This window comes from Nuphar pumila, chromosome 10, assembly GCF_984573655.1.
Source record: "Nuphar pumila chromosome 10, dmNupPumi1.hap1.1, whole genome shotgun sequence".
Classification (NCBI taxonomy): Eukaryota; Viridiplantae; Streptophyta; class Magnoliopsida; order Nymphaeales; family Nymphaeaceae; genus Nuphar; species Nuphar pumila.
Window position 1 is genome coordinate 86,837,609 of NC_143258.1, and position 25,234 is coordinate 86,862,842.

The window sequence follows — 25,234 nt, forward strand, 5'->3', positions numbered from 1 at the left end:
TATATATATATATATATTTATATTTATATATTTATATATATATATATATATATGCCACTTTTTTCTTATATTTACCCGGATAAATCACCTCTAAGATCAGAGACCTACTCACTCTGGCTCTGTCTGCCATCATTTCGGTCACTGCAAGCAGCATAAAACTCGGGGGCTTGCCCCTAAGGAGTTGTCACCCTTGACACAAATGAGATTTGAACCTAGAGGCCTCATCCCATTACGCCAAACTCCAGACGGTAATATATAATACTTTGGACAACTCATTGAATAAAAGCATACGTAGCATCCGTACTGAAACATAATTGGTTTTATGGCCAACCTGCAAGAGCAGCAACTGACCCAATCAAACCTTGGGATCAAATAAGAAATGTTCAAGAACTTGGGTACCATGCTATGAAGACAAGTAAATTCATTATCTTTACGAAAGAATAGTGATCACATGCCCCTCTTGTGGTGAGGATGGGTCTCGATTCAAAATCTTTTGTGGAAGGCAGGTAAAAGTTTTGGATGAAGGAAAAAAATTGTTATGAAACATGCGGGATCCACCATTTTAACCTGATTTATTTTTGTCAGTTTTAGAATTTTTATGACAAATAAAAAAGTTGGCTGTAGGGACATCTGATTTTTTTTGTACAAAAACTTGATCTTACACTTGCAGATAAGTTGTTTGAGAACCACGTATGGCATGGAGCCTATGCCACATCAGCGCTGTCCCACACCACATCAGATCTGTCTACAGCCTTCTGATTCAGCTGCAACTAAACAACTTGTTGGAGAGTCTGCAATCATTCAATGGCACGAGTGGGTCAAGACAGCAACTCAATTCATCAATGAATGGCATTACTATACAAGTCAAAAAATGATTTAAACCGTTATATTGAAAATAGTAGTCAGTTTTAACTTTAAGTTCTCTTTGTTCTCAAGTGGAGGGACCAGTAGGAAAAGAAATTCCTTCAAGAATATGCTGCCCTGATTCAAAGGTGACATCCTTTCATATGTCAAATTTGGTGGCGTGTTACATGTACAAGTGAGGTTACATGATTTAAGTGTAATTTTTCCATGTGGGTGTTCAGCTGTTTACATAATTATACAGCTTGGCTGAATCTGGTCCTCAAAGTTTATACTTTTGAAAATTGATTCTGATAACTTCAGGAACTTGTCCTTCCCACTGACAGGGCGCAGGGGGCGCACCATCATATTCAGCAACTAAGGTTTGAATGAATCAGTCTACTTGCTTAACTTACATGCATTACTGCATGTGCATGTTGCTGCTCATTTTCATCTTCAGACCTAAGTGGAACATCTGCGACCTCCTGCACATCTCAACATTGTTTCATTATTTCCTGAAAAGGAGAAAAACAGCAGGCAGTATAATAAATACAGATAACAAACAGGCATTACCTGCCGCTGTCGCCGCCGGTGAAAAGCAGTCACAGCGCGTACCATTATATACACAGGAATGAGGATTCCAGCAGTTCTCAGCAGAAATAGCTGTCCAGACATCCAGAAATTTTGATTTAGGATGGTGATGATACACTGGATATCAAAAAAATTCAGCAAACAACCTATTCTGAAAATCTTACTGCAAATATGGTGAAAGCATACTGATCAGCTCCACCGATTGCAATAGGTAAGGTATGTCTTAGGATCAGTAGAACCATGAACTGAACACATTGAAGGAAATAAGGTTGCATGAATCAACAAACAAACAAGCTCAAAACAAGTATGACATTCATTCAGTTCAGTAGGTTTAGGACTTACAATGACAGCAACAGTACGACAACATAATGCGCTTCTTGTATTATAAGCAGAATATTCATCATAGTCAGAATCTAAAAAGTTGCGGTCAGTTGCAACCATTGCTATAAATTGAGGATTGTGCATGTCCTGTCTGGAGATTTCCCAACTTCCCCTGAAAGAGACATCACCTTGAGAAGAAACTTTTACAAAGCAACTGAATAAATGATCATGTATACATACCCAGAATAAAAGTGTTGAGGACAAAATAGTTTAAACTTTGAAGTTAAAAGCAGAGGTCATTTACCTGAAGTTCATAGGAATGCCTCCATAGTGGAACACTTGAGGAGGTGCTGTATAGTTTGGTTTAAATGGCTGCAATTTGGTATTCCATTTGTAGATACAAAGTTATTCATAATTATAGAAATAATTAGAAGTCATATCTGTTACTTTAGTAAAAAGTTGTAACATTCAATCACCTGATGACATATCTCGCAAGTGGTGTCTCCTTTCTCATTGCACCACCGCTGAATGCATTTGCGATGTGCGTACTGCAGGATGTAATAATTTAATGTAATTGGAGGTAGCAAAAGGTTAAGCAGGAAGAAGATGGCATGATTAAAACTTCAATGGGATGTCTTGGTAACACACAGAATCAACATTTATAAGACTAAATATAAAAAGGTAACCATTTTAAAACTAGTGATAAACCTCTCCACTTCCAAAAGATCTTTGTAATCATATACTAGAGTGAATTAAGCAATATTAAAGGTCAATAACTTCAGATACTTTTAGAGAAAGTAACAAACAAGGAGAAATAGACAAAGCAAATGAGCCAAGAAAATGCCCCATAGAATCTGATAACTTATATATCACCCAAAATTCAATAATAGCATTAGTGGTAGCACCATTTGATCCCAATTTTTTTTTAATAGATTGCAACTTGGAAGCTAACATCAATCATCTTCTATCATTTGCAAAGGGACAACGAGAGTCATTGAATGCTTCAAGCAGACCAACTAAAGAGACAACAGGTGGTGCAGCCTGCAATAAGATCTGGCTTCCATTGATTGCAGATGCAATGTCCACATTCTAATAGCAGATCAGCCTTTTTTACTCTCTCCTTTTTTAGTTGCGATGGATTATAAATTTTAGTCATGTTTCTATCGAGACCCACGCCCTGTTCTTCTGTTAATACACAAGAATTTTATGCATTATTATGACTTTCTTTTTCTCAATTATAAAATAGACTAGAAGCGAACTTTTATTTCTGCATCAACAGAGTATTTTCTCATTTATCCTTCCATTGAAAAAAAAAACTATCATAATAAACAACGGACAAGCATCTAAAGCTCATCAAAGAAATTCAAGAGATCTCAACTATAAAAGCTCTTATCCGTCATGCACGAAACAACTGCAGCTGAAAGGATTAAAACAACACCCAGATAAACCATCCTAAGAATTCAAGTTTCTATTACGATCTTCACATAAAAAGCAGTCCAGAAAGTTCAACATGGGAAAAGCAAACTAGAAACACAAATCAGACAACTCACTTAAACCCAGATCGATTGGACAGATGGCCAGCTTTCATCCCAAAATTTGAAACCAAAAAGAGTGCCAGACACTAAAACGTCTCGTAAAAAGCTGAATCATTGTGTTCAAACAGACCAAACTGAGCAGGGAATGCAACTAGTTTGGAGAGAGAGAGAGAGAGAGAGAGTTGCCTTGAGGCTGCCACAACAGGCACAAGGAGACTCCATGTTGCAGTCATGGTCTTCTTCCTGGCAAATCCGGCACTCCACCAACTTGGGCACCGGCGGTCCCGATCCCCCGTCCCCGAAACTCCATTTCTGCGTCGAATCAACTGCAGGTTTCTCAACTTCCGCCGGAAATCTGCTCAGATTCCGGCTCTCGATTGCCGCCTCCAGTGTCGACGCAGTGATCAATCGATCCACCAAGATCACAAAATGATCACCCATCTTCAGAAACACACTCTCTTCTCAGCTTGGTTTCCACCAGGCCTCTTGAAACTCAGAAAATCAAATTCTTAGAACAACGCAGATCCCAATAAAAAGACCCAAAATTTCACCCAGAACTCTAAGAAAAGAAAGGATTTTTGAGGGAAGACGAACGACCCAGATGAGTAAACTCGTTTCCCTACCGAGTTTGAGAGTTAGGGAGAAAGAAAAACGCCAATTTGGGTCATGAGAACCAAAGGAGAAGAAGTGTAAGGCATGGAATGAGAGAGAGAGAGACTTACAAGGATGAAATTGGGATTCCTTTTTCTTCACTTCTGGTGGAATGAGGGGTTCCTTGGGTTTTTGGGGAAGAGAGAGAATGAGAAGCAAGAGATGGTGTGTGGGAATGCTGCTTTTCAAATTGTTCCCCAAAGCAGAAGAAGAAGAAGAAGAAGAAGAGGAGGAGGAAGAAGAGGGGACTCAGGTGAAAGGAGGGTGCTTGTGTTGTATATTTATTAGTAGTTTCTTTTCTTTTTAATTAGTTTATGATTATATTCCTTACAAAATTACTTAAATTTTTTAGTAACAAAATAAAATATTCATTTTGGTTTTCTTTTATATGTCATTATAATCGTGGTTAATTATTTAAGCAATTGATTTTTTTTTTGGATAAGCTTTCTATAATTGAATTGGCATACTAAGAGCAAGAAAATAAAATATTAAATAACAAGAAAGCTTGATATTTAATTAACATTTGTTTAATTGTGGAGGGACATCCAGCCAATAGACCACGTTCACCATGTCCATATTTTCACCTGTTTTCCCCTTAAAAAGGATGTCCCATTCATCCTGCACTCTTGTCATCTAGTTGTTTTCCTCTTGGAGACCCCTGATTTCTTTTCCTTTTTCGTTTTAATCCTGGTAATTAATTTCATTTTTGCTAAAAAAACTCTGTTACATCTTTGTCTAGCTTTTATCACTTTAAGTCTGTAAATATTAAAAAAAGGTCTGTCATTCACATCGGATCCTAATTTCCAAATGGAGCTAATAGTTGCAGCCCCTAAACTTAGGGCATGACGGAAGATGTTTTGTTTGTTGTTATCAGGTTCAGGTATAGGTGGGTGGATATCTATGTATAAATATCATCTCATCGATATTATAAAAAAAAATCATTTTTAAGAAGTAATATTAATGCAAGGAAAACAATTTTGTGGTAGTTTTTAAATTATTTATATTTCATTTAGTTTACTATATTTTGATGTTATCTGTGTTTAAGTTTTTTTATAAAAGCTAGACTTTTAAAATATCACAAGATTTTCCAAAAAACGAGATTTGTGACATTGGTGAAAGCAAGGACCAGTGTTGCATCTACAGCCGTCCATAAAAAAAAAAACTGACGGAGGAGGCTGATCAAATGAACTTTGTTACCATCTTAATTGTTTTGAGTGATGGACCCACTTTAAGGTCCAAAAATGATAAGTATCTATCCCTTTTAAGAGTGGTGATGCATCACATTCACCGTGAAAGAACTCAAAGGTCGAGGTGAAACAGTCCGAGTCCCAAAAAAAGGTGACTCATTTTGCTCATAATTTAGCCACTAGTGGCATTACATAACATTGTTATTTAATGCATCGACCATTTTCCTCCCCTTCCTGTTATCGGTTGTCAGATATGATTCATATAAAGTATCGATATCTTTTTATTGAAATGAATAACAAAATATCACAAATCCATTTTTCGCTTTATTTTTTATGGATATAGTAGTCGAAAACTCAAAAGCCCCTAAAAGGGTTATATATATATATATATATATGAATGAAAATGGCCCCAAACCTATCCAATGAAATTCTTTGGTATTTTTTTCAAAATTCTGACCCTACAGATGTCTTCAGCATGAAGAAATCGACACTTGATAATGAATTTTGAATAGAAAAAATGATATTTGGAGCCTTAAAAAATTATGAAAATTGTAGGCTGTTGACATTTTAAACTTATAAAAACATATCCATGCACCTGAATCAAATGCGCCAAGAACTGATTTTTATAAAAATAAGCATATAGATTACATCTGTACGGTCGGAATTTTGGAAAAAATTACAAAAATGCAATAAAAAGTTCATTGAGTAGGTTTGGGAGGGTTTTCCATTGGGTAGGATTTCATTCCTATATATATATATACTAGAGAGAGAGAGAAATGTGTTTGTTAAGTCTCTCATTAGGTTCTTCAAAAAATAGTGTTGGGGGTGTTTTTTGCATGATCTGAATTAGTAAATGTGTTTAATCAGTAGGAGACATGTATTAGATTATGCATTTTTCATGCTTAGTTGTATTTTTTCAAAGACAAAAAAATCTATAATCTTGATAATAAAATATTCAAGTTTTTTCATTAAATAAATTCTTTCTAAAACATGTTTTTTACAAGATAAATCATTATAAACACATCTATTAGTTTAGATCAAGCAAAGAGCACCTTTCAAAATTTTATTGATAATTTATATAAACTGAGCAGGCAGCTCTTAAGGATTTTAATTGATAATTAATTGATTTAGGTTTTATATATTTGATCTACCTTATAAGTTATTGTGCTTTTTCTAAGTTTTTGCTTGGTCCAAGTACATATAGGTCTAAATCTTAGCATGGAACCATGTTTTATTTTATTTGTAATATTAAAAGTTAGTAACATTAGTGACATAATATTGTTCTTGTTGTTTGAAACAAGTACTAAATATAATATTTGGTGAGTTTGCGTAGTCAAAGGATCTGCCGTTTGCAGTTTGCAGTTTGGTCCTCTTTGATGTGCTAATCAAAATTTATTTGTTGAGCTAAGTGGATATGGTGGGACATGCTTCAATTGAAAGATGTTGAATTCCACCATCCAACATTAACCATTTGGTTGGTTCAGTTGGCTAACTGCTAGGTTTGGGGGTAGGGGTGGCAATCGGGTCGGGTTGGCGGGTCAACATACCTCAACCCGAACCTGACCCGTTTATTAAACGGGTCGGCTGTGGCAAACACGAACCCGACCTGTTTATTAAACGGGTAACGCGACACGACCCGCCAACCCGCTTAATAAACTGGTTGGGTTGGGTAAACGGGTTGGCAAGTTAGCGGGTCAGGTTGGTGGGTTGGCGGGTCGGCGGACCGGTTGGCGGGTTGACCCGCCCGCCTAAGGTCAGCCGGGTTGGCGGGTTGGCATACCTCTGACACGAACCCGACCCGTTTAATAAACTGGTTAGGCGGGTCGACCCATTTATTAAACGGGTTCGTTTTTGCCCAACCCGCCAACCCGTGTCAGGTTTTGCCACCCCTAGTTTGGGGGGCTTATAATATATATATATATATATATATATATATATATATATATATATATATATATATATATATATATATATATATGCCTCAGGCTCACTCCTGTCTTATTGATCACATCGTGTGCTTACCTACTCATTCTCTGAAACAATTAGAGATGTGCCAAATGATAAGCTTTACTTTTTTTAGTGTTATTAATTTATTATTTTGATTAATTATATCCCCAATTGTGATTAGCATTTTAGGATTATGTAGTGTGCATCCCTTGCTACAAAGCGGAAGCTGGGTGTATTCTTAGAGGGCAAGGGTGACTTGGGGTTTTATGCCAATGAGCTCTGCGATTGAAGTGGTTTTCTCCTGATCATTGTCTTAAAGAAAACTGAGAATCTCGACCTATAACGTCGTTATATTATGCTAACATCATGAATCGTCTAGACAACTTAAGCATGGACACGATACAGGGACACGTTATGCTGATGTAGTTTGGCATCAAGTAAATTAGATCTCGTTGTGACATTACCTTGTTCAAGGTATTTTGCAAAGTAGCAGAGTGCTCATTGGGCATTTTTCACTATTATTGGAAATCATTGATAATTTCTAAGGTTGGTAATTTACTAAGTTCAGATAAACTCGCTGTTAAGCCGCTCACAGGAGGCGTTAGTGTGCTTTTTCTTTTTCTTTTTCTTTTTAAGACAAGAAGAAACAAGCTCCGCCCACCTAGTAATGCAAGTCACTTTACATGCTTTCTCATAGTTTTGAGAACAAAAATTTAGAACGGGGTGAGTAATGTATGTTTAGAATGGTTGATAGTGATGAAAAGTCTGTTGAGTTACATATACTAAAAAATAAACTCATCAAATGAACAAATAAAGATATAATTCAAGTTTTTTTTATTCTACTAAGCGTAAATTTTGTTTTTAAGTTTTAATGTAGCTTTCAATTCTCTTACTTAATAGTCAAATTTTTGCAACAATAAAAAAAGATATGGCGAGTTTGAAACATAATCAATAAAAGCTTCTGTCATCAATTGCATAAACCTTTGCAGGGAGGAGGACGATATCGATTCCAAAAGAGAAGATAAAAAATGGTTTGTATGATTGCATTAATAGTCTTGTTTCAAGTAAAAGAATCAAAGTGAACTATTAAACCAACTTCTAAAATATAAGAACTGTGAGTGAATTTTTTTTGATAGAGTTAATTAACAAGGAAAGAAAAATGTATTAGTAAGATAAATTGATTAAATTTCATGTAACTTTAAATTTTTATTGTTTTTTATAACTGGCATTCATGTACTCATAGCTTGTAGGGACTCATTGATGAAAGTGATAGGCACATCCTTTCATCTGTATGATTTGATAGGCCCTTCAATTCGATCATTCTCACTTTAACCCAAAGAAAACAAAAAAAAAACTACTGCAAAACTATAAACTGGCATCATCATTTCATAAAATATTGCAAAGCAAGAAGGAAACTTGAGAATTTAATATTTTTTTTTTCACTTCATCATCCCTCATGGCAACACGATTGGTGCTGGTGTTAAAGGTTTGGAGGGAACATCCCAATTCCATTTTGTTGGTGGGGATCCAGACATATCCAAAATGGTGTGTCAAACCGGATCTACATCTCCGCTTAGGTCAATGGATAACGAATCTTGACTGATGCTTAGATCCAACAGGATGGAACCATACAGGGTTCTAGGGCAGACAGTGAGTTGGACATCTGACACATTTGGGTTATAATTGAGTCTGACCAATTAAGTGAGCTCCCAGACCCAATCCCATACGATAAAAGAGTACTTATAACATGCATTCTACTTGAAAATACATATAAGCTACTTGGGTCGGTTGGATTTCACAAACCAAACCAAACCTGAATACCCAACCTGGCCAGCCATTGACGGCCCTAGAAGGTAATATGATTACTATGTCACAAAAACACGTGGACATGTGACACGGATTCGACTTGAAAGTTGCATGGATTTTTTTTAATTTTTAATAAATAAAAACTATTTTTTGGTATTTTTAACATTAAAATGTATTTTTATTGAAATAAACTTTAAAATCATTAAAAATCCTAAAATATTCACCATACGTGTCAGTTTGGGTGTCCACGGTCCTATCATGTCCTCTCGGGTCACCAGGGACATAATTTTATGTTTGGCGGTTCTATTAGAAAATCTGGTCAGATCCGGAACCATCCCACAGATGCTTGACCCAGATCAGTACGTGATTCCATTTGTTTGGGTCCAGAACCTACCAATCCAGCATTTTCTACAACCAAGAACGGATCAAAATCGTTCTGAATCGATCGACCCACCAGAATTGACAGCCAAACCGTATCCGTTCACAGATCGACAGCTGAGATCATGTGGGATCCGCTACGGGACAGGTTCTTGGGTACCTGATCCATGGTGGGTCAGGCTCAGGATGCAATTTGCATCATGGGCCCGATTAAAGTTGGGCTAGGCCCAGCCCATTTGTAAATTTCATAGGGCTCGACAGGCCCAGCCTGAGCTCAAATATAAATGGGTTAAGCCGGGCTCGGGCCTGGGTATGGGTCAGGCCATTATCAGGTCGGATCGGGCCAATGTCCACCCCTAAAAATATATGGGCCAAACAGATAAGCTGATTTATTTTGCTTATTTAAAAAAAAAAAGCAAAGATAAAGAATGTCTGAATTGATGAATGAACACATCAGATTTATTTATTTTTCCTTGGTGTTATAAGCGTGCAGCATAGTATCTTTAATTGTAACATGCAGGTCTGAAAGCAGAAAGCAGGCCACATTTGGAGGCTGTTGCTTTACTGTAGCTGACTTTATTTTCACCTTTACAATCAAGTTGCAGATTCAGAGAAGAAAAAGGTTTGGTAAGGGGGGAATGTAACAGCACCAGCATTATTACTGTGCCCAAGGTGGGGGAAGAAAAAATCCATTTTGGTTCAGAAAGTACTGGGCCCAATGCATGTGCTCATCGCCAGTCACACACCGAGTGGGCCCACCACCATTAAATAATTGCTGACGCCTTTACACGTCATGTGTAGGCCCATTAACTTACGTAAGAGAGAGAGAGAGAGAGGAATTTAGGTATGTCAAGAGGTCTGTAGTAACCCCATATCCTACCCGAATCTGAATACCATTAGTCGGATTCAGTAGCTAAATCTAGATGCCAATAAAAAAATGGATTGAGATTCAATATTAATTTTGCATTGAAATCCGAATTCAAAACTGATTAAGATCCGAATCAGAGTAAGCATAAATGTCGGGTTTTAAACTCATCAGATCCGGATTTGATTTTATCTTTTTTCATCCAACTCCAAATTGGATTACTTAATGCTCCAAAATTTTACTAAAAAATACAACAATTTTTTTTTAAACATATACAATAAAATTTTTAAATCTGAGTAAGTTAAAATCCTCTATGGGTTACATGTGTTCTCGCATGAGGCACAAACATCCAACAACAACAACAACTACGCCTTTATCCCAAAACAATTGGGGTCGACGATATGAACCAAAAAAAAAATCATTCTAGGTCTTCCACATGAATCCTTCTCTTCCAATCATTTCTATCCAATGTCATGTCCTCGGTAAGGTTTAAAGCATTCATATCCTTTCCTATCATCTCCATCTAAGTCTTCTTAGGCCTACCCTGTCCTCTTTTAACTAATATATTTTCTCATTTCTCCATCCTTCTAACTCGAGCATCATTAGGCCTTCGCCGAATATGTCCAAACCACCTTAAACGATTCTTTCATCTTATTTTCAATGGATGCAATGCCTACCTTCTTACGTATCTCTTCGTTTTAAATCTTATCTTTTATTGTATTTTCACACATCCATCTAAGCATACACATCTTAGCTACACTCATTTTTTGAATATGATGTCTTTTAGCAGCCCAACATTCTATATCATATAGTAAAGCAGGCCTAATTGTCATCCTATAAAACTTTTTCTTCAACCGCAATGACATTCTACGATAGCACAACACTCCAGTTGCACTTTTTCATTTCATCCACCAACCTTTATCCTATGATTTACATCTCCATCAATTTCTTCATACTTTTGAATAATAGATCCCAAATATTTCAAACAGTCATCTACCGATATTTCTTACTTATCAAGCTTCACTACACTCCCATCACTACTTCGTTGCTTACTAAACCGACATTTTATATATTTTGTCTTACTCTTACTCAACTTAAAACCTCTTGCTTTCAATGTATGTCTCCATAATTTTAACTTAGCATTAACCCCAGCTCTAGACTCATCAATCAAAACAATATCATCAACAAACAACCACAAGCATCCATTCACATTAATTTAAATAATACTCACACATATATCAAAAGAGATAGTTTATATTGAGTTTGTCAAATTATCATAGGGCCATTATTTAATTAGCAATTACAAACCTTTGAAAATTAAGGATTAACAACATTGCATCAATATAATTAAAGCATAGTTTAGTAATCATTTTATTTACCGCTAAAGATTTATGTTTTACTTGTTTAATCACATATGGGTACACAAAGTTTGCTTACGTCAAGACATATGAGGTCACTTGGGATTTGTTAGGATTATGTCTTTGAATACATCGAGTGATTATTTGAATCGAATTTCAAAATAGACGGTATAATGATTGAGAGAAATCTCTAAAGGTCGAGATAAACAGAATGCACCCGACTTTTACAGAAAACACATAACATACCACCTAAAACAAAATTGGTAGTTCGGATACCCTAACTCTGTGGGACGGAGAACCAACCAAGTCATTGCCACTCGTAACATAAAATAACAACCCAATAGAGTTTGAACCATCTACTTTCTCTAAGGTAGCTTGAGATTGAATGGGTTGTCAAATCTTTTTATGTTATTTCATGACTTTCATGTGTGATCTCATATGTACCTGTCTTATTAGGCACCCAGGAATCTGAGAGCACAAGTACCTCGCAAGCGTACTTAGCATGCCTACCTCCATGGCATGTCAAAAAACTATGCAAGCATGGTGGTTAATTAATTTAATTTGATTCATTCATATAACCCATAAAGTATACTTCTGGTGCCTTTGAACCAGTCGAGCACCGAAAAGAAAACCCAAGTGCCTTTAAACCAAATCAGTATTAGTTTAGGTTACGTGTGCATGCATATTCAATTTTTAGAAATTTGAATTTACTTATCACACTCAATTTAGGGGGAGGAGGCTCCCTACTAAGTAAGGCCTCATTATCAATGGAAAGGGAGAGAAAGGCACACCATATTTTCATGTTGGTGTCTCTTCCTCCACAAGGTAAGTATTTTAAATTTTTTTCTTTTATTTGATTTAATAATTATAAAAAATTTACATTTATTATAAATTAAGTCTGACTCGATAATGCTTAGATCCAACCTGAATCTGACCCATTGACATCCCTAGAGATTGCTTGGTAACAATTGAGAATGGTTCTCTCATTAGGGTGCCAACTAGTCGGGTTTGGTTTGGATCCAAGTCATACCATACTTAGACCAAATTTTTGAGTTTGGTATCAGGTTCAGACTTGGGTATAATTGGGTTCATTATAAGAAAAACCATACCTAAACTCGATAAAGACTACATGAACCAAAACTAGACCATACCCAATAAAAATCATTTTATTTTTATTTTTACATTGAAAAAATGCAGGTCTTAATCGAAATTCAGGTCTGGTATAAAATTTTACAAACTATACCCATGTCCATATATTAATCGGACCTTCGGGTCCGGACCCAAGCCTTAATCGGATCTTCTCATTTATCACTATACCCAGACCCTATAGTGTTTAGTTCAGGTCGGGTCCGTGTAAACCAGACCCGTTGATCCCCACCCCCTATCCCTCAGTCATAACCATTTGTCGCTTGCAAGCAAACGTGTGATGAAATCCATCATGTGATTCCAATTCATTTTGTTATTCACTTTTCATGTGATTCTAAATCACATTGCCAACACTGTAATTTCAAATCACATGAGGTGCACGACTGGCCGTAAATGATGGTCTTTCTCTTATGATTGTGACGGTACGATTCTCATTTCTTCATTTCTCACTTGCAAGCAAACAGTTGAAAACAGGAGAGTGTTTGACAACTTGGGGGGTCGTTTTTGCTAATGTTTTTATATGATTCCAATTCACGTTATCTACTCTATGATTTGGAATGACATGCATTTTTTAATCATACTAGAACATGCCCTGCTTTCTTAATCCTCCATCTCATAATCTTCAAAGTTTAATAGTAGATAGACAATAAGTACGGCTAGGAAACTGAATGAGCCGAGCCACTCGTGGTTAGTTTATAAACGGCTTGTTGAACTCAAAAAAATAGGCTTGACAAGCTGAACATGAACAAAGTTGTCCAGCTCAGCTCAGCTCGGCTCGGCTCATATAGGTTGGATGAGTAATCATAAATATATTTTAGGTATATTTTAAATCACATAATGTAAGTAGAGAGAGAGAGAGGCAACTAAATTATTATTATTTTTTAGATAATCCAAGGGAAAAACCTCCTCCATCATCGATCATTCATTGGCTGGCCTCTAGTTGGTAAAACCCCTGAGGTCGCGAGAGTATACACTCAGCTTCGACCTTGTGGATTTCGAACTTGTGATGTCCCGTCAACTTGGTGACATTCACAAGTGGCCCCTACCAGATGAGCTGAGCCTTTGTGGGTGGGGCAACTGGATTCTTGTCATAAGTGTTAGCCTCCAAAAACTTGGAGGGTTTGTACAAATACATCCAAGCAATTTGATGGGTCCCACTGCAGCAATGCAAACTAGGACTCTTTCCTAATTAAAAGAGACACCCAAAATTCATCCCCATACTTTGTGCAAAAAAGGGTTCTCTCATCTGTTTCACGACACACAAATGCACTCCTAGTTTCTTAGGCTTTTTAAACAAATTTTACATTTTAGAAATTTTTTTATTATTTTTAAGCTGATTCTTATACAGATATTCAATAGAAAAATAGATATTAGGAAAATTTTAGTGGCCAACCTTTTGCCCCCAAGTCCAAAAATGGTCTTCACGTTTCTGAATTTTTCTAATATGAACTATTTTCCTAAAAGCTTTCAAAAAGGGCCTAGTCTCTTATAGTGTATTAGTTCACGTTAAATCATAAGTTCAAAATATTTACCTTTTTCTTTCTTTAGGTTAAATGAGTATGTTTCAATTTCAAAGGTCGATACATGCAATTATAAAAGATTTACGTTTTTAAAGATGATGGATGTTGACCTGAGGTCCCTACTTGACAGTTTTACCAAAGGGTTTGCCTTTAAGCGGATTTTTCTTTAAGCATTATTTAATACAATTATTTCTATACAAAACGCTAAATAACATATTTATGAATAGGAATGTCAATGAACTAGATTTTATCCTATATCCTACCGAATTCAGTTCCGTTTAGTTGCATTTGGTAAGCCAAAACCATATCAGATTATAATAAGACGTAGATACGGACTTCATTTTTTGCAACTGAATCTGAGAAATATTTGAATTGATGAATATTCGAAATCCATTTGCATGTAAAAAAAGCATATTTGGTATACATAAGCTTTTCACCATTCTGAATCCAAATCCGTTCGGCCAACATCTATTGGCTGCATTCGATCCAAATCAGTTGACATCCCTTTATGAATTAATTATTTAGAAAAAGTCTCCACATTTTTTCATAGAAAATTGGGGGACATAGTTGTGTCCATGCAATGGCACATGTGACAGCTCAGACACCGTAGAAACATTAATTTTTGGACTCATTTCACATAGAGTGGCACCTAAAACGTTCTGTTTACCCACACAGCAGAGTGGATCAACATGAGATTTGGAATCACATGAGATTTAAAATCCCAAAAGCAACCAAACATAAAACTTTTTTTCACAAAACCTCAAAACTGGGTCCAAGTCTGGTTCCAAACCAAACCCGACCCATGACACCCCTAACATTGAATGAGATGTGTTTAGATATGCTGCCCTCAGTCCAGATGATCATTGATGCAAAGGAGTTGAATATGAGTGGCTTAGAACCAGTCATCCAAGATAGGTTTTGAGTGCCGTTCATTGTGAAAGATTAATGGCACCCCTGATGGTTGGGGGTGCCCCTGACCCGATCCACTCTCCACAGCTAAGCCCTAATCACACACCTCCCCATTTCGGCACCAATTCACTTGGCAGCAACAAGAGTGGAATTCAACTAGCCACAAATTGTTAATACTTTTGGAGCTTGGCAGAACCCACATGTCCTCTCAGTCCAGACAAAAACGGAACGGATCAAGTTTGGTTTAATAGAAACTTGATCATGGATCAGAAAAGATGAGGTCCCTGATATCCAACTTTTAGAGAAATGGCACCTACTAAATGCAAGTGCCCACAAACCCATTATCAGAAGTGTGAAGCAGCTTGTCAATTGGACAGATACAAGGACCATATATGTGGCATTAGCAACAATGGGCCGCAACAGCCAGGCAAAGTTCTGACTACAAACAGCATTCCCTTGTTTGATCAGAGCCAAGGACAATAAAACAAGGGAATTGAGCACAAATTAGTCAGTAATTTAATGGCGTCTCAGCAGATGGATAAAATCCAATTTGGCTAAACGCTGCCATCAGTCTGCAGAGGAATATATTGAAACTTGTATAGAATGGAAGCCTTGGATCTTGGATCTGAGGATCCGAAATGGCATGAGCCCTAAGCCTAGATCCGAGTAAATGCAAACGCGGAATCTCAAAACAAGGCTTTAAGATCTCCAATATTAGGGTGAGTTGATGTCTGTTCTCGGATCTCAAAGCTGAGGAGATCCCGATCAGAAGGATTCAAACACAATTTACAGTACATCTGTTGGATCTCCAACTAGACAAAACTCTGGTTCAGTCCTGTTAGACCCATCCACTGAAGTTGTCGATAAGATGGAACTGGAAGTCCACAGAATCCCAATTCAGCAGAGCTCAAAGGCTAGGGATGGCAGTGGACCCGGGCAGGTGCAGTGGACAAGCCCTCCACCCTTGCCCTGTCTCAAAATTTTGCTCTCCATCCCCCGCTTAGGTTCTCATTTCCACCTCCATCTGAAGTCCATTCCACATATTTCATGTCTTCCATCCTCGCCCCCAAATGGGGCAGGTTCGGACGGATGCCCCATTTCTCCCCAGTCCACTGCCATCCAAACTCAAAACCAGCCAAATCCAAAGGTAGAAATGAAGGCAAGCCATCAAGTAAACATGTCATCACATGATGAAAAAATAGTTATGAACATGCTTGAATCTAAAATAACTCGTATTTACCATTTTCTTAGTGGAACACCCACCGTCTCTTTACACGATTAAGGTATAAAGTATACATGGACATCATGTGACAGTAGCAAGTGTATGGCATGTCGCCTGTATGGGACCTCCACAATACAAACATGAAAACGACATGGTATACGCATCATGGACCATGCGGAACATGGGTAAATCGGGAAGCACTAAGAGGGCAGGGGTGGGGATAAAATGACAACGGCTATATTCTAAAATGACGGTGGCATAGTACATGAAGGCATGCAATGGTGGAGCCATTGCACTCTGCAAACAAGAGGATTGGCGTGGCATTGCTATCAAAACACGTCGCTTGCACAATGACCAAAATACCCCCAAAACTTTCCACAAATGAACACACCACGTAAACTGTTACAGAGCCAACAGAACAGGTAGGCATACCAAATGGGACTTCGCCCCACATGGACATTCTCTCCTAAACTGAGAGACAAACTCGAAGCTCTATAAATGCTACTATGGCTCCATTTTATCATCTGTATGGTCGTTTACTGGTATCTTAACCACTGACGCTTGAGCGAACACTTCCTCCCTTTGGGGGTGGTTCGCGTGTAGCATCCAGAGTACTAAACAGAGGAGTAGGCCGACGGAGATGAGCACCAACCCGGCAATCACCAGCTTGAGGCGATGCTCGAGACGTTGACAGTATGATGTTGTAATGGTGCTGAAAGTATCCCTTACAAAATTACAGTTCTGCAGGTTGAGAAGGAACGGAGTGTAGTGATAGAGCGCGTAACTCACGTTTACGGCTGTCACCAACTGCTGGTATATGTCTGGAGTCACCCTTCCCGGGCTGATGCAGACACCAGATGAAGAAACCACACACGTGTAGTTTTGCCATGCCTAAACAAAGAAATGGAAAGCACAAGCATTAGCACAGATATCCAAATGCACACGCAATCCAGATGAAATTCAAAACTCAAAGTCGGAGGGAGTATGCATTTGGAAAAGTGGTAGCGGACAAGCCTCCATGAGATGGTAGTTACCAAATCCAGCTTTCAGCGTGAATAGAATACACGGCAGATGGTCTCACTTCCTCTTCCAAATGCATAAACTCCCATCCCACCTACCAGTTTCCAAACATCCACCAACAACGTACTTGTTACGTTTTTACCAAATGCAGCTCCCATCCCAGCAATCAGTTCAAAACAGAGCCAACTAAGTAATGCAAAATCGAAAATGAATCAACTCTGGCCAAGGGCATCTTGAGTTGTTTTAGTCAGCCCAAAGTAGTCAAAAATAACAGCAGCCAACCGAGTAATGCAGTAACAGGACACCCAATTGCAGCAAATTATTAGTTTGATCAGACTTTGGCCTAGATGGTTGCCAAGTTCTACTTAGTACAATTGCAGCCATGTTCTAATATTCAGTCCAGCCAGAATTGAGAATTGCAAGCTCGCACAAATTTGTGTCATGGGTTGATCACAAATGGCATGCACACATATGCGCATGTGTGCACACACTCACACACAATGCCGACAAGGTCACAAACCAACCTCAGTCATCTTTGGTTTACCAGGTCAGACCTAGACATTGTCTGATCGTGCACAAGCTCCGCAGCCTACCCAGGCCAGTTATTCAAGAGCCTCATGGGTTACCTACCCCATGCCCTCTAGAATGAGAAGTATAGGAGTATATTAATCATTTCCAACAAAATGATCATTTTGAGAACATATCCATGATCTATAATCAAACTGTGACGTCTTACCTGTGAGGCATTGGTGAATGAAACTTCTTCAGGAAGACATTGCCGGTCACCCAGCTGTGAATCAAAGGGGGAACATAGAGTAGGCATTGGTGGACCAGACTGATTGTAGTAATGAGTTTGTGGAAGAGAATTTGAATTTGAAGTGATGTTTATCGCTGTATTTACAACATTTACAAGTTCACGAATGATTTCTTTGCTCTGGCACAGAGTTCGATTAGTAGTCTTCTCATCCACGCACGGAAGAATGTTGCTAAGAGCACTCTCAGCTTGTGAATTGTCAACCCATTCATTCATAGAAACACAGGTGTCTGTGATAGCACTAGAACAAACATAACCAAGCATCATCACATGAAAAAGCTGCCATGCTGAAAGATGAAACCTATGATATACAAGATATTACGAGACATTAAAAAAATGTAAGGCTTGGAGAGGGGAGTAAGAAAGGATAATACTTGATCTAGTGAAATAAAATGACCAATCAAGTAAATTGGTCATTCATGAAAAGTTCAATTTGCATGTACCTCTAATCAACCCTAGGATCCAGCAACCTCTTAAGATAGCAATGCCCTTTTAAGGATGGAAAAACTCAAGCTAGTAGATCCTGAAGAATTATGAACTTCTCTCACCCTAGAACATAGATTTCTTGTTATGTTCAACAGCATTCCCTGCTTGCTCACTACTCCAGATTCACTATGAGTGCTTTTAGATTTTAGGCCTCATGAACTTTCAGTTATATTCAAGAGTACCAATAGTAAATCTTGCACACTGAGCACGATGACCAATAAGCATATGCAAATGACTGATAAGTTTTCACTATTAGCTTTCTTATTTTTGCTATTGTACTTCAGATAACTAGAAACCATTTTTTCACATTAAGCACGGTACTGTGCCTATCACTTGTGCCAGCCAAAGGGTTAATTGATCATAAATGAAGACATCTCTCTCTCTCTCTCTCTCTCTCTCTCTCTCACACACACACACACACACACACACACACACATGCATGTTTGCACACACATCCTGTCAGCAGCTATGCACTCAAAGCCTAAAACAAAGTACCTATCCAGATCAGACCTAGCACTAACAGCAAAAATAACAATTGTTAGAAGAGGCTGCAAACAATTTCGCTTTGCTTTTTTCATCCCACAAGCTTTAGTGCAAATAGTCCAACTTAACACAGATCAATCACCACTGACATTATTTTCATATGCATGATAACACCTAAACCGGTAAAAGCCGACTTGTTGGCATGGGGCCACATGATCCCACCAAATGTGAGCAAGAGAAATTTGCAATCAATGACAAATGCATGTGTATAAATACAAGAAAATAATGTTTTCATTACCATAAACACTAACAAGCAATACAAATTCAGTTTGAGAGGAAATCACAACATAAGGAAAAGCATTCTTTTAAGCAGTCAACAAAAGGAAAAGTTGAATTAACTCAGAAAAGCTTACAGCCCCATTGTTTTTACACCAGGAACCTATCATCAACATAGCTTTGACTTCTTATCCAATTGTAACAGCCAATTAAGCAAGGCATGCACCAATTTATTGAATTAGACATATAAAAAGGAAAGGTGTTCTTAGTAGGTTTACTACAGTAAGCTGATCCCTGCTATAGGAAAAGTAATAAACTTACTGTCAAGGAAACTTAAGAGATAACCACAAAGTATAAATTGAAGAAAGACAGAATTAACAAGAGTCAAATGTGAAAAGAATAGTTACTCCATTACAAAATTGTGAACTCAAGAATAAAGGCACTTACTTGTCAACAATGACAAAAACTCCAGAAAGAATGAAAGATATTGCCACAAGAAGCCATCCGATCAATACAAAACTGGGAAAATTGAATATGCAAATAGAAAAAAACAAAGAAAATATCAGAGATGAAAACAGAAATGAGGAATTAGAAAAGGAAATGGTGGAAAAGGCATACATGCACATAGCATGCTGGTATCTGAGGATGGAGAGAACTGCAAAAAAAGGTAGTACAAAAGACAACCCCAAATGAGCCAGTATAAAAAGACAAGTTACTTAACTATGTAGTACATGATAGGTACAGAACTGCAACAGTCCAGGAAGCAATTCAGAAAAGGGGAAAATATTAGTTATCGTTGACTGAAATAACCACAGTAAACAAGCTTGGTGATCTGGCAAAACTCCTGTTGAGATTGTACCAATATAAAGTTTCATAAATCTCAAGTCAATATGAAGATTATAGGACTTTGAAAGCCTGTAAAACATTGTAAAGCCTATCAAATCCCAAAGGCCAATTGTAATTTGTAAAGCACAAGCATGTGAAACAGAGCACAAGTTCCTAAAGGCATCAAATGATGAAAAATATGCTTACATCAAGAGTGAAGAAAATGCAGTTGGAAACTGTACTAAGAAGAGTGACAGGCATTGTATGTCGAAAACACTTATTTTGGCTCAAATAGAGTAAATAGAAAATGTAATAAGTAGGAAAAGTAGATCCCAAACAGAATGTGATATGAGAGGTACATACATAGACCAAGGACAGACAATAGAAGCATAATTGTTGCCATCACAACCAACGCACATCTCCTGCATTGAAAAAGAAAGAATTACATGTAAGAATTATATATAAGAGCAAAATAAAACAAGTCACAAGTCTTTCATAGTCTGAGTTTATCAAATCTTACACAGCACTACGAGCTTTCTGTACTTTATCAGAATTTTCGACAGTTTTCTCATTAAGCATATCTGCAGAGCTACTCAATTCACTGTTTAACTTATCAATTTTGCTCTGGTCATTTGATGGAAGGAAAACTTGCTCCACATTTATGGTCTTTGCGAGAGACAGGTATTCTGAGACGTTTCTAAGGCTCTGAACTGTAAAGTCTGATTGATTCACAACAAAATCTAAGGTATGTGACACCTCTTTATGAAACCCATCTTGCCCGACAGAAAGAAGAATGCAACCAACTCTGCCAAAAGGAAAAAAAAAAAACGAGAAGAGTATTAAGTACATGCTAGTGGTATCAAGAGAGAACTAAAAGTAAATATTCTTTACACATAAAACATCTACTCCATATAAAGCATCAAAAGTTGCAAATGTGTTATCAAAGCTATGTCACATGGATACTCCATTTTGGCCCCCGTATCATGTCCCCTTATATACTAGTGATATTGAAAACATTATAAAAATAGCTGCATCCCCGTATGCTCAGTGGTATTCATGTGACATAGCACCAATGTTTAGAGACTGTGGTGCATTATGACAAATTAACTAGAAATTTTAATTCAATATAAAGGAAAAACGTCAAGGAAGAAGGTAAATTACATATCCATTTTCTCTAAACTGCAACCAACGTGAATCAACCAGTTATACTAAATCATACTTTCATAGATAATCTTAACCATGTGATTTAGCTATATGAAATGATGAAAGCATTAAGAAAAGAAACTGTTCACTTGACCCTAAGAGGTTTAAGAGTATTACGTTGCAACACATGTGAAGATAAAGAGCAATAACAAACAAATCCATCTTGATCGACAACAGTTCTTCCCCCCAATATGCATCTTCCACTTACAGCCATAAATTACCACCAACGCCAACCCCAAAGAAATGAACCATAGGGATCCAACAATAAAACCGGCAGCACCTGTAAATCCAACAGACTGTAACACAATGGTCAGACAGGGAGAGAGAGAGAGAGAGAGAGCACATTGTTTAAAATTACAATGACACATGTAAAAACAAATCCACAACGACATGGGAAAAGTATAGACAAGTATGGCAATCCTTACACTAAAATACATAAATTTACAAGAAATACATAATAAATCTAACACTCAAGACCTTTCCGTTTGTTTTGCTCTTTGTTCTTGAAAGGAACTCAAACCACACACATATAGGCCCATGTATAAAGTGACAAAACATCAACAACTACAGAAGAGGCATAAATAGGATATGAATGGTAACATATCATTAGTAGTGAAAACTAGGGATGCACATGAGCCGAGCTTGCCTTGTACGAGCTTGGCTCATCGAAAAAAAATTAGTGCTCAACCTCGTCGACGCGATGCGGGTGCGGCACCTGGTGCGGTAACCCGACCCTGGGTGCGTTGACCGCACCCAGGGTCATTTTGGTCCATTTTTTTTTGGGGGGGGGGGGGGCTGCGGGACCCGCGCCAAGGGGAACCCCGGACACCCCTTATATATATATATATATATATATATATATATATATATATATATATATATATATATATTACCGCACCCAAGGTTTTTGAAAGTGCCGCACCCCCGCCCATGTGACATAGTCCAGCACCTATTTTAAAGGGAAAAAAACCAGATAATAGTTTTTCAATTGCAAGATGCCAATGAAAACTTCCTCAATGTAACATCCCTTTACTAATGGATTCATTTGAAAATAGCTGAAGTGATTAAAAACACAAAAATTATAAGTATTTGATGGGCTGGTTGCCTGGTGGAACTGTTCCATGGAATAGAGATGCTATAGTCACGTCTGCTTAGTTGTAAATGAGAATCGTTTTCTCATGATGGTGAGAAAATGATTCTCACTTATCCCATTTCAAACATGCAAGCAAACATGAGAAGATGAGACTATGAAATTCGAAAGCACATTGGAGCCATTTTTCTCACTTCCCATGTGGTCACATTATCCACCCTGTGATTTGGAATCGTATGATTTAGAATCATTTGTGATTTATAATAACAATGTTATGCAATCCAACATTTTGATCCCAATGTCATTGCCTCGGCCGATTTGTATCTTATTGGCCAGAAATCGATACAGACTCAAGCTGATTGATCGATTAATGATCAATGATTCAGATAAAAACATAATATGTTGTTATTTTAATGAATAAATTTATTTTATGCAAATTTTCATGTGTAATTTTAACCAAGCCTAATTGAGCTTATGGAGCTCATTATGTTGATCAAGCTCGGGCTAGTTTACCCAATCGAGCATGAATTCATGCCCAGACTGGGTCATTTGCAGATTCAGATGAGCCTCGAGTCAGGCTTAAATGAGCGGAGCCTGAGCCAGCCTGGTTCATTGTGCATCCCTAGTGGAAACATAGTGCACTGTATGGAAGCAAGTCAGAGATCCAAATTAAAACATCCAGGTACATGCAAGCCTATTTAAGATCAACAACTACAGAACAGGCAAAGAGAAAAACAGGAAGAGAACCATATCTTATTCAGTATTAGTAATCTACAATACCATCTGGAAGCAAGTGGGAGACCAGCATATTCAGCCGAATGGAACTTTCAAGGAGCAAGAAGATGCAACTAAATCATTCTACAAGTTACATATTTAAATCATTTCATGATTGGTTTCAATATGCATGGCCAAAATTCACATATGACCTTCAAAAGAACAAAGTCAAATACAACTGCAGGACATAATTAACAATTCAGTAAGAGCTTCATATGTACTTCTTTAAAAATTATAAGAAGATTAAAAGTAGAGAGAAGAATGTGAGAAGAATAGATTGGACTTACAGCCCAATAGTGCTTGTTGGAAAAATCCCATCCTCCTCGATACCGTCTAAAGCTATTAAGTATATCAGGTCTATTGGTTCTATGCTCCGCCAATATAAGAGAGCCATTTGAATCCGAACTCCCGTCACCTGAAGCTGGCACTGCTGCTGGGGAAAACAGTAGAACAGTGGAAGCTAAAGGTGCCAGATTCTCATCACCTACAGCACAGATTTTTCCATTTAGATAAAGCTACACACACACACACACACACACACATATATAAGAAAAACAAACAGTTGTAAGATTTGTTTCAAGTGCCAGTTATAACTTAATGGTTGAAATGTCACCATCTCAAAGGATGAAGGAAAGGGGAAATAAATTCATTGCAAAAAGTACAACCATTACATTATTATCATCTGGAGAAAATATACAAACAAAAACTAAAAATTTTCAGATAAAAATTTGGCACCTAATAAAGGGGAATAAGAAGAAGATGATGACAGACGACAAATGCAAAATAAAAAAGAAAACACATATATTGTTATCAAAATACTTATTGGTACCACAAATTTAAACCGAAAAGACAGCATTCATGAAGAAACGAAACTAATAAGTCAGAAAATCAATCCAAGAAGTGACAACCGCAAGAGGAAAAGGAGAAAAAAAGATCTTTCTTACATTACTAAAAGAAGAAATACAGAAAAACACCTAACTTACGAATCATCGAGATGTAGTCTATTTACTGAACATCTAGAAAAGAGAAAAAAAACTCATAATAGCAAAAATTCAGCAAATCAAGATTAAAAAGCATCGCCTACTCCAGAAAAAACTAAAACTAGAACAAATGAATATGGACCCGTAATCAGCTCAACGAATACACTTAAATAAATCCAGTCAGATCAACGGTTCGAACAAGAAAATCTTGATTCTGTGAAGAAAATCTCAAATTCTCAACCAAATCGATAGAAGAAACGAAAAAAAAAAAAACTACAGACATAAACAAATAAATCCACTAAAAAATAAAAATAATAAAAATGACAGATATGGACAACGAGAATCACTCTCCACCTATAATGGACTTCCTCTGCAGATCGCGAACCCTGTGCCTACGAAGATCCAGAGAAGCGTCCGACGGAAGGATCGCGAACACCGCCAAGAATAGCAACAACGACGCTCTACTCTCCCACATTTTCATCTTCCCTCAAACCAAAAGAGAAACCAAGAAAGAGAGAGAGAAAAGAAAGGGAGGAAAACAGAAACGGAGAGATCGGCGGAGCTCCCGCGAACGAGAAACGAGTTCAATGGAAGAAGAAGAGAAATTAGGGTTTCACATCGCCAAAGGAACTAGGGTTCCACTTCTTCCTCTTCTCTTGATCTTCTCCTCCTGTTAGAGCTACCGAAGAAGTGTCGAGAGTGGCATTGCCGATCCCATCTTTAAATAGAGAGAGTGAAACAGCACAGCGGCACATGGCTAGAGTAAGTAGAGAGAGAAAAGTGGCGCTCTTTTTATTAATGAATAACGAGTAAATAAGTTGGAATTGGATCTATGAGGGTAGTTTTTTTTTTAATCAAGTGAATGTTTTTGAAAAATAAGTCTCGACGGTCTTTTACTGCCACGTAGAGATAAAAAGAACTATTTATTTTTGTGCCAAATTTTCTAGATTACGACGGCAATCACGACCTTTACGTCTTCTTTACTTTTTCTTTTTAATTTCATTTCA

At 37.4% G+C, this 25,234-nt stretch overlaps 2 protein-coding genes across 2 annotated transcripts; both read right to left on the minus strand.

The window, feature by feature from the left end:
- Positions 1-1,089: 1,089 nt before the first annotated feature.
- Positions 1,090-3,728, minus strand: LOC149827194 (uncharacterized). Its single transcript, XM_090018461.1, has 7 exons — positions 3,474-3,728; positions 2,229-2,300; positions 2,057-2,124; positions 1,774-1,924; positions 1,596-1,676; positions 1,414-1,503; positions 1,090-1,325 (listed from the first exon to the last, which is right to left on the minus strand). The coding sequence occupies exons 1-7, from the start codon at positions 3,726-3,728 to the stop codon at positions 1,248-1,250; spliced, it is 795 nt and encodes a 264-aa protein (XP_089874587.1). The 3' UTR covers positions 1,090-1,247.
- A 13,052-nt stretch (positions 3,729-16,780) lies between these two features.
- LOC149827195 (uncharacterized) lies at positions 16,781-24,708 on the minus strand. The gene is made up of 9 exons (XM_090018462.1): positions 24,582-24,708; positions 23,535-23,731; positions 21,501-21,679; positions 20,701-20,985; positions 20,544-20,602; positions 19,974-20,010; positions 19,803-19,874; positions 18,033-18,351; positions 16,781-17,167 (listed from the first exon to the last, which is right to left on the minus strand). Exons 1-9 carry the CDS (start codon positions 24,706-24,708, stop codon positions 16,781-16,783), a joined length of 1,662 nt encoding a protein of 553 aa, XP_089874588.1.
- Between the last annotated feature and the right edge of the window lie 526 nt (positions 24,709-25,234).

Excerpts from the sequence above, each read along its gene's own strand:
- LOC149827194 (XM_090018461.1), bottom strand. The coding sequence starts at position 3,728 with ATGGGTGATCATTTTGTGATCTTGGTGGATCGATTGATCACTGCGTCG. Across the intron at positions 2,301-3,473 it reads CCTGTTGTGGCAGCCTCAAG|TACGCACATCGCAAATGCAT; the intron begins GCAACTCTCTCT and ends TACATCCTGCAG. Across the intron at positions 1,677-1,773 it reads GTCGTACTGTTGCTGTCATT|TTCATGGTTCTACTGATCCT; the intron begins GTAAGTCCTAAA and ends CAATGTGTTCAG.
- LOC149827195 (XM_090018462.1), bottom strand. The coding sequence starts at position 24,708 with ATGAAAATGTGGGAGAGTAGAGCGTCGTTGTTGCTATTCTTGGCGGTG. Across the intron at positions 21,680-23,534 it reads CCAACAAGCACTATTGGGCT|TCTGTTGGATTTACAGGTGC; the intron begins GTAAGTCCAATC and ends ATTGTGTTACAG. Across the intron at positions 20,986-21,500 it reads ATCTTCACATGTGTTGCAAC|AGTTGGTTGCATTCTTCTTT; the intron begins GTAATACTCTTA and ends TCCTTTTGGCAG.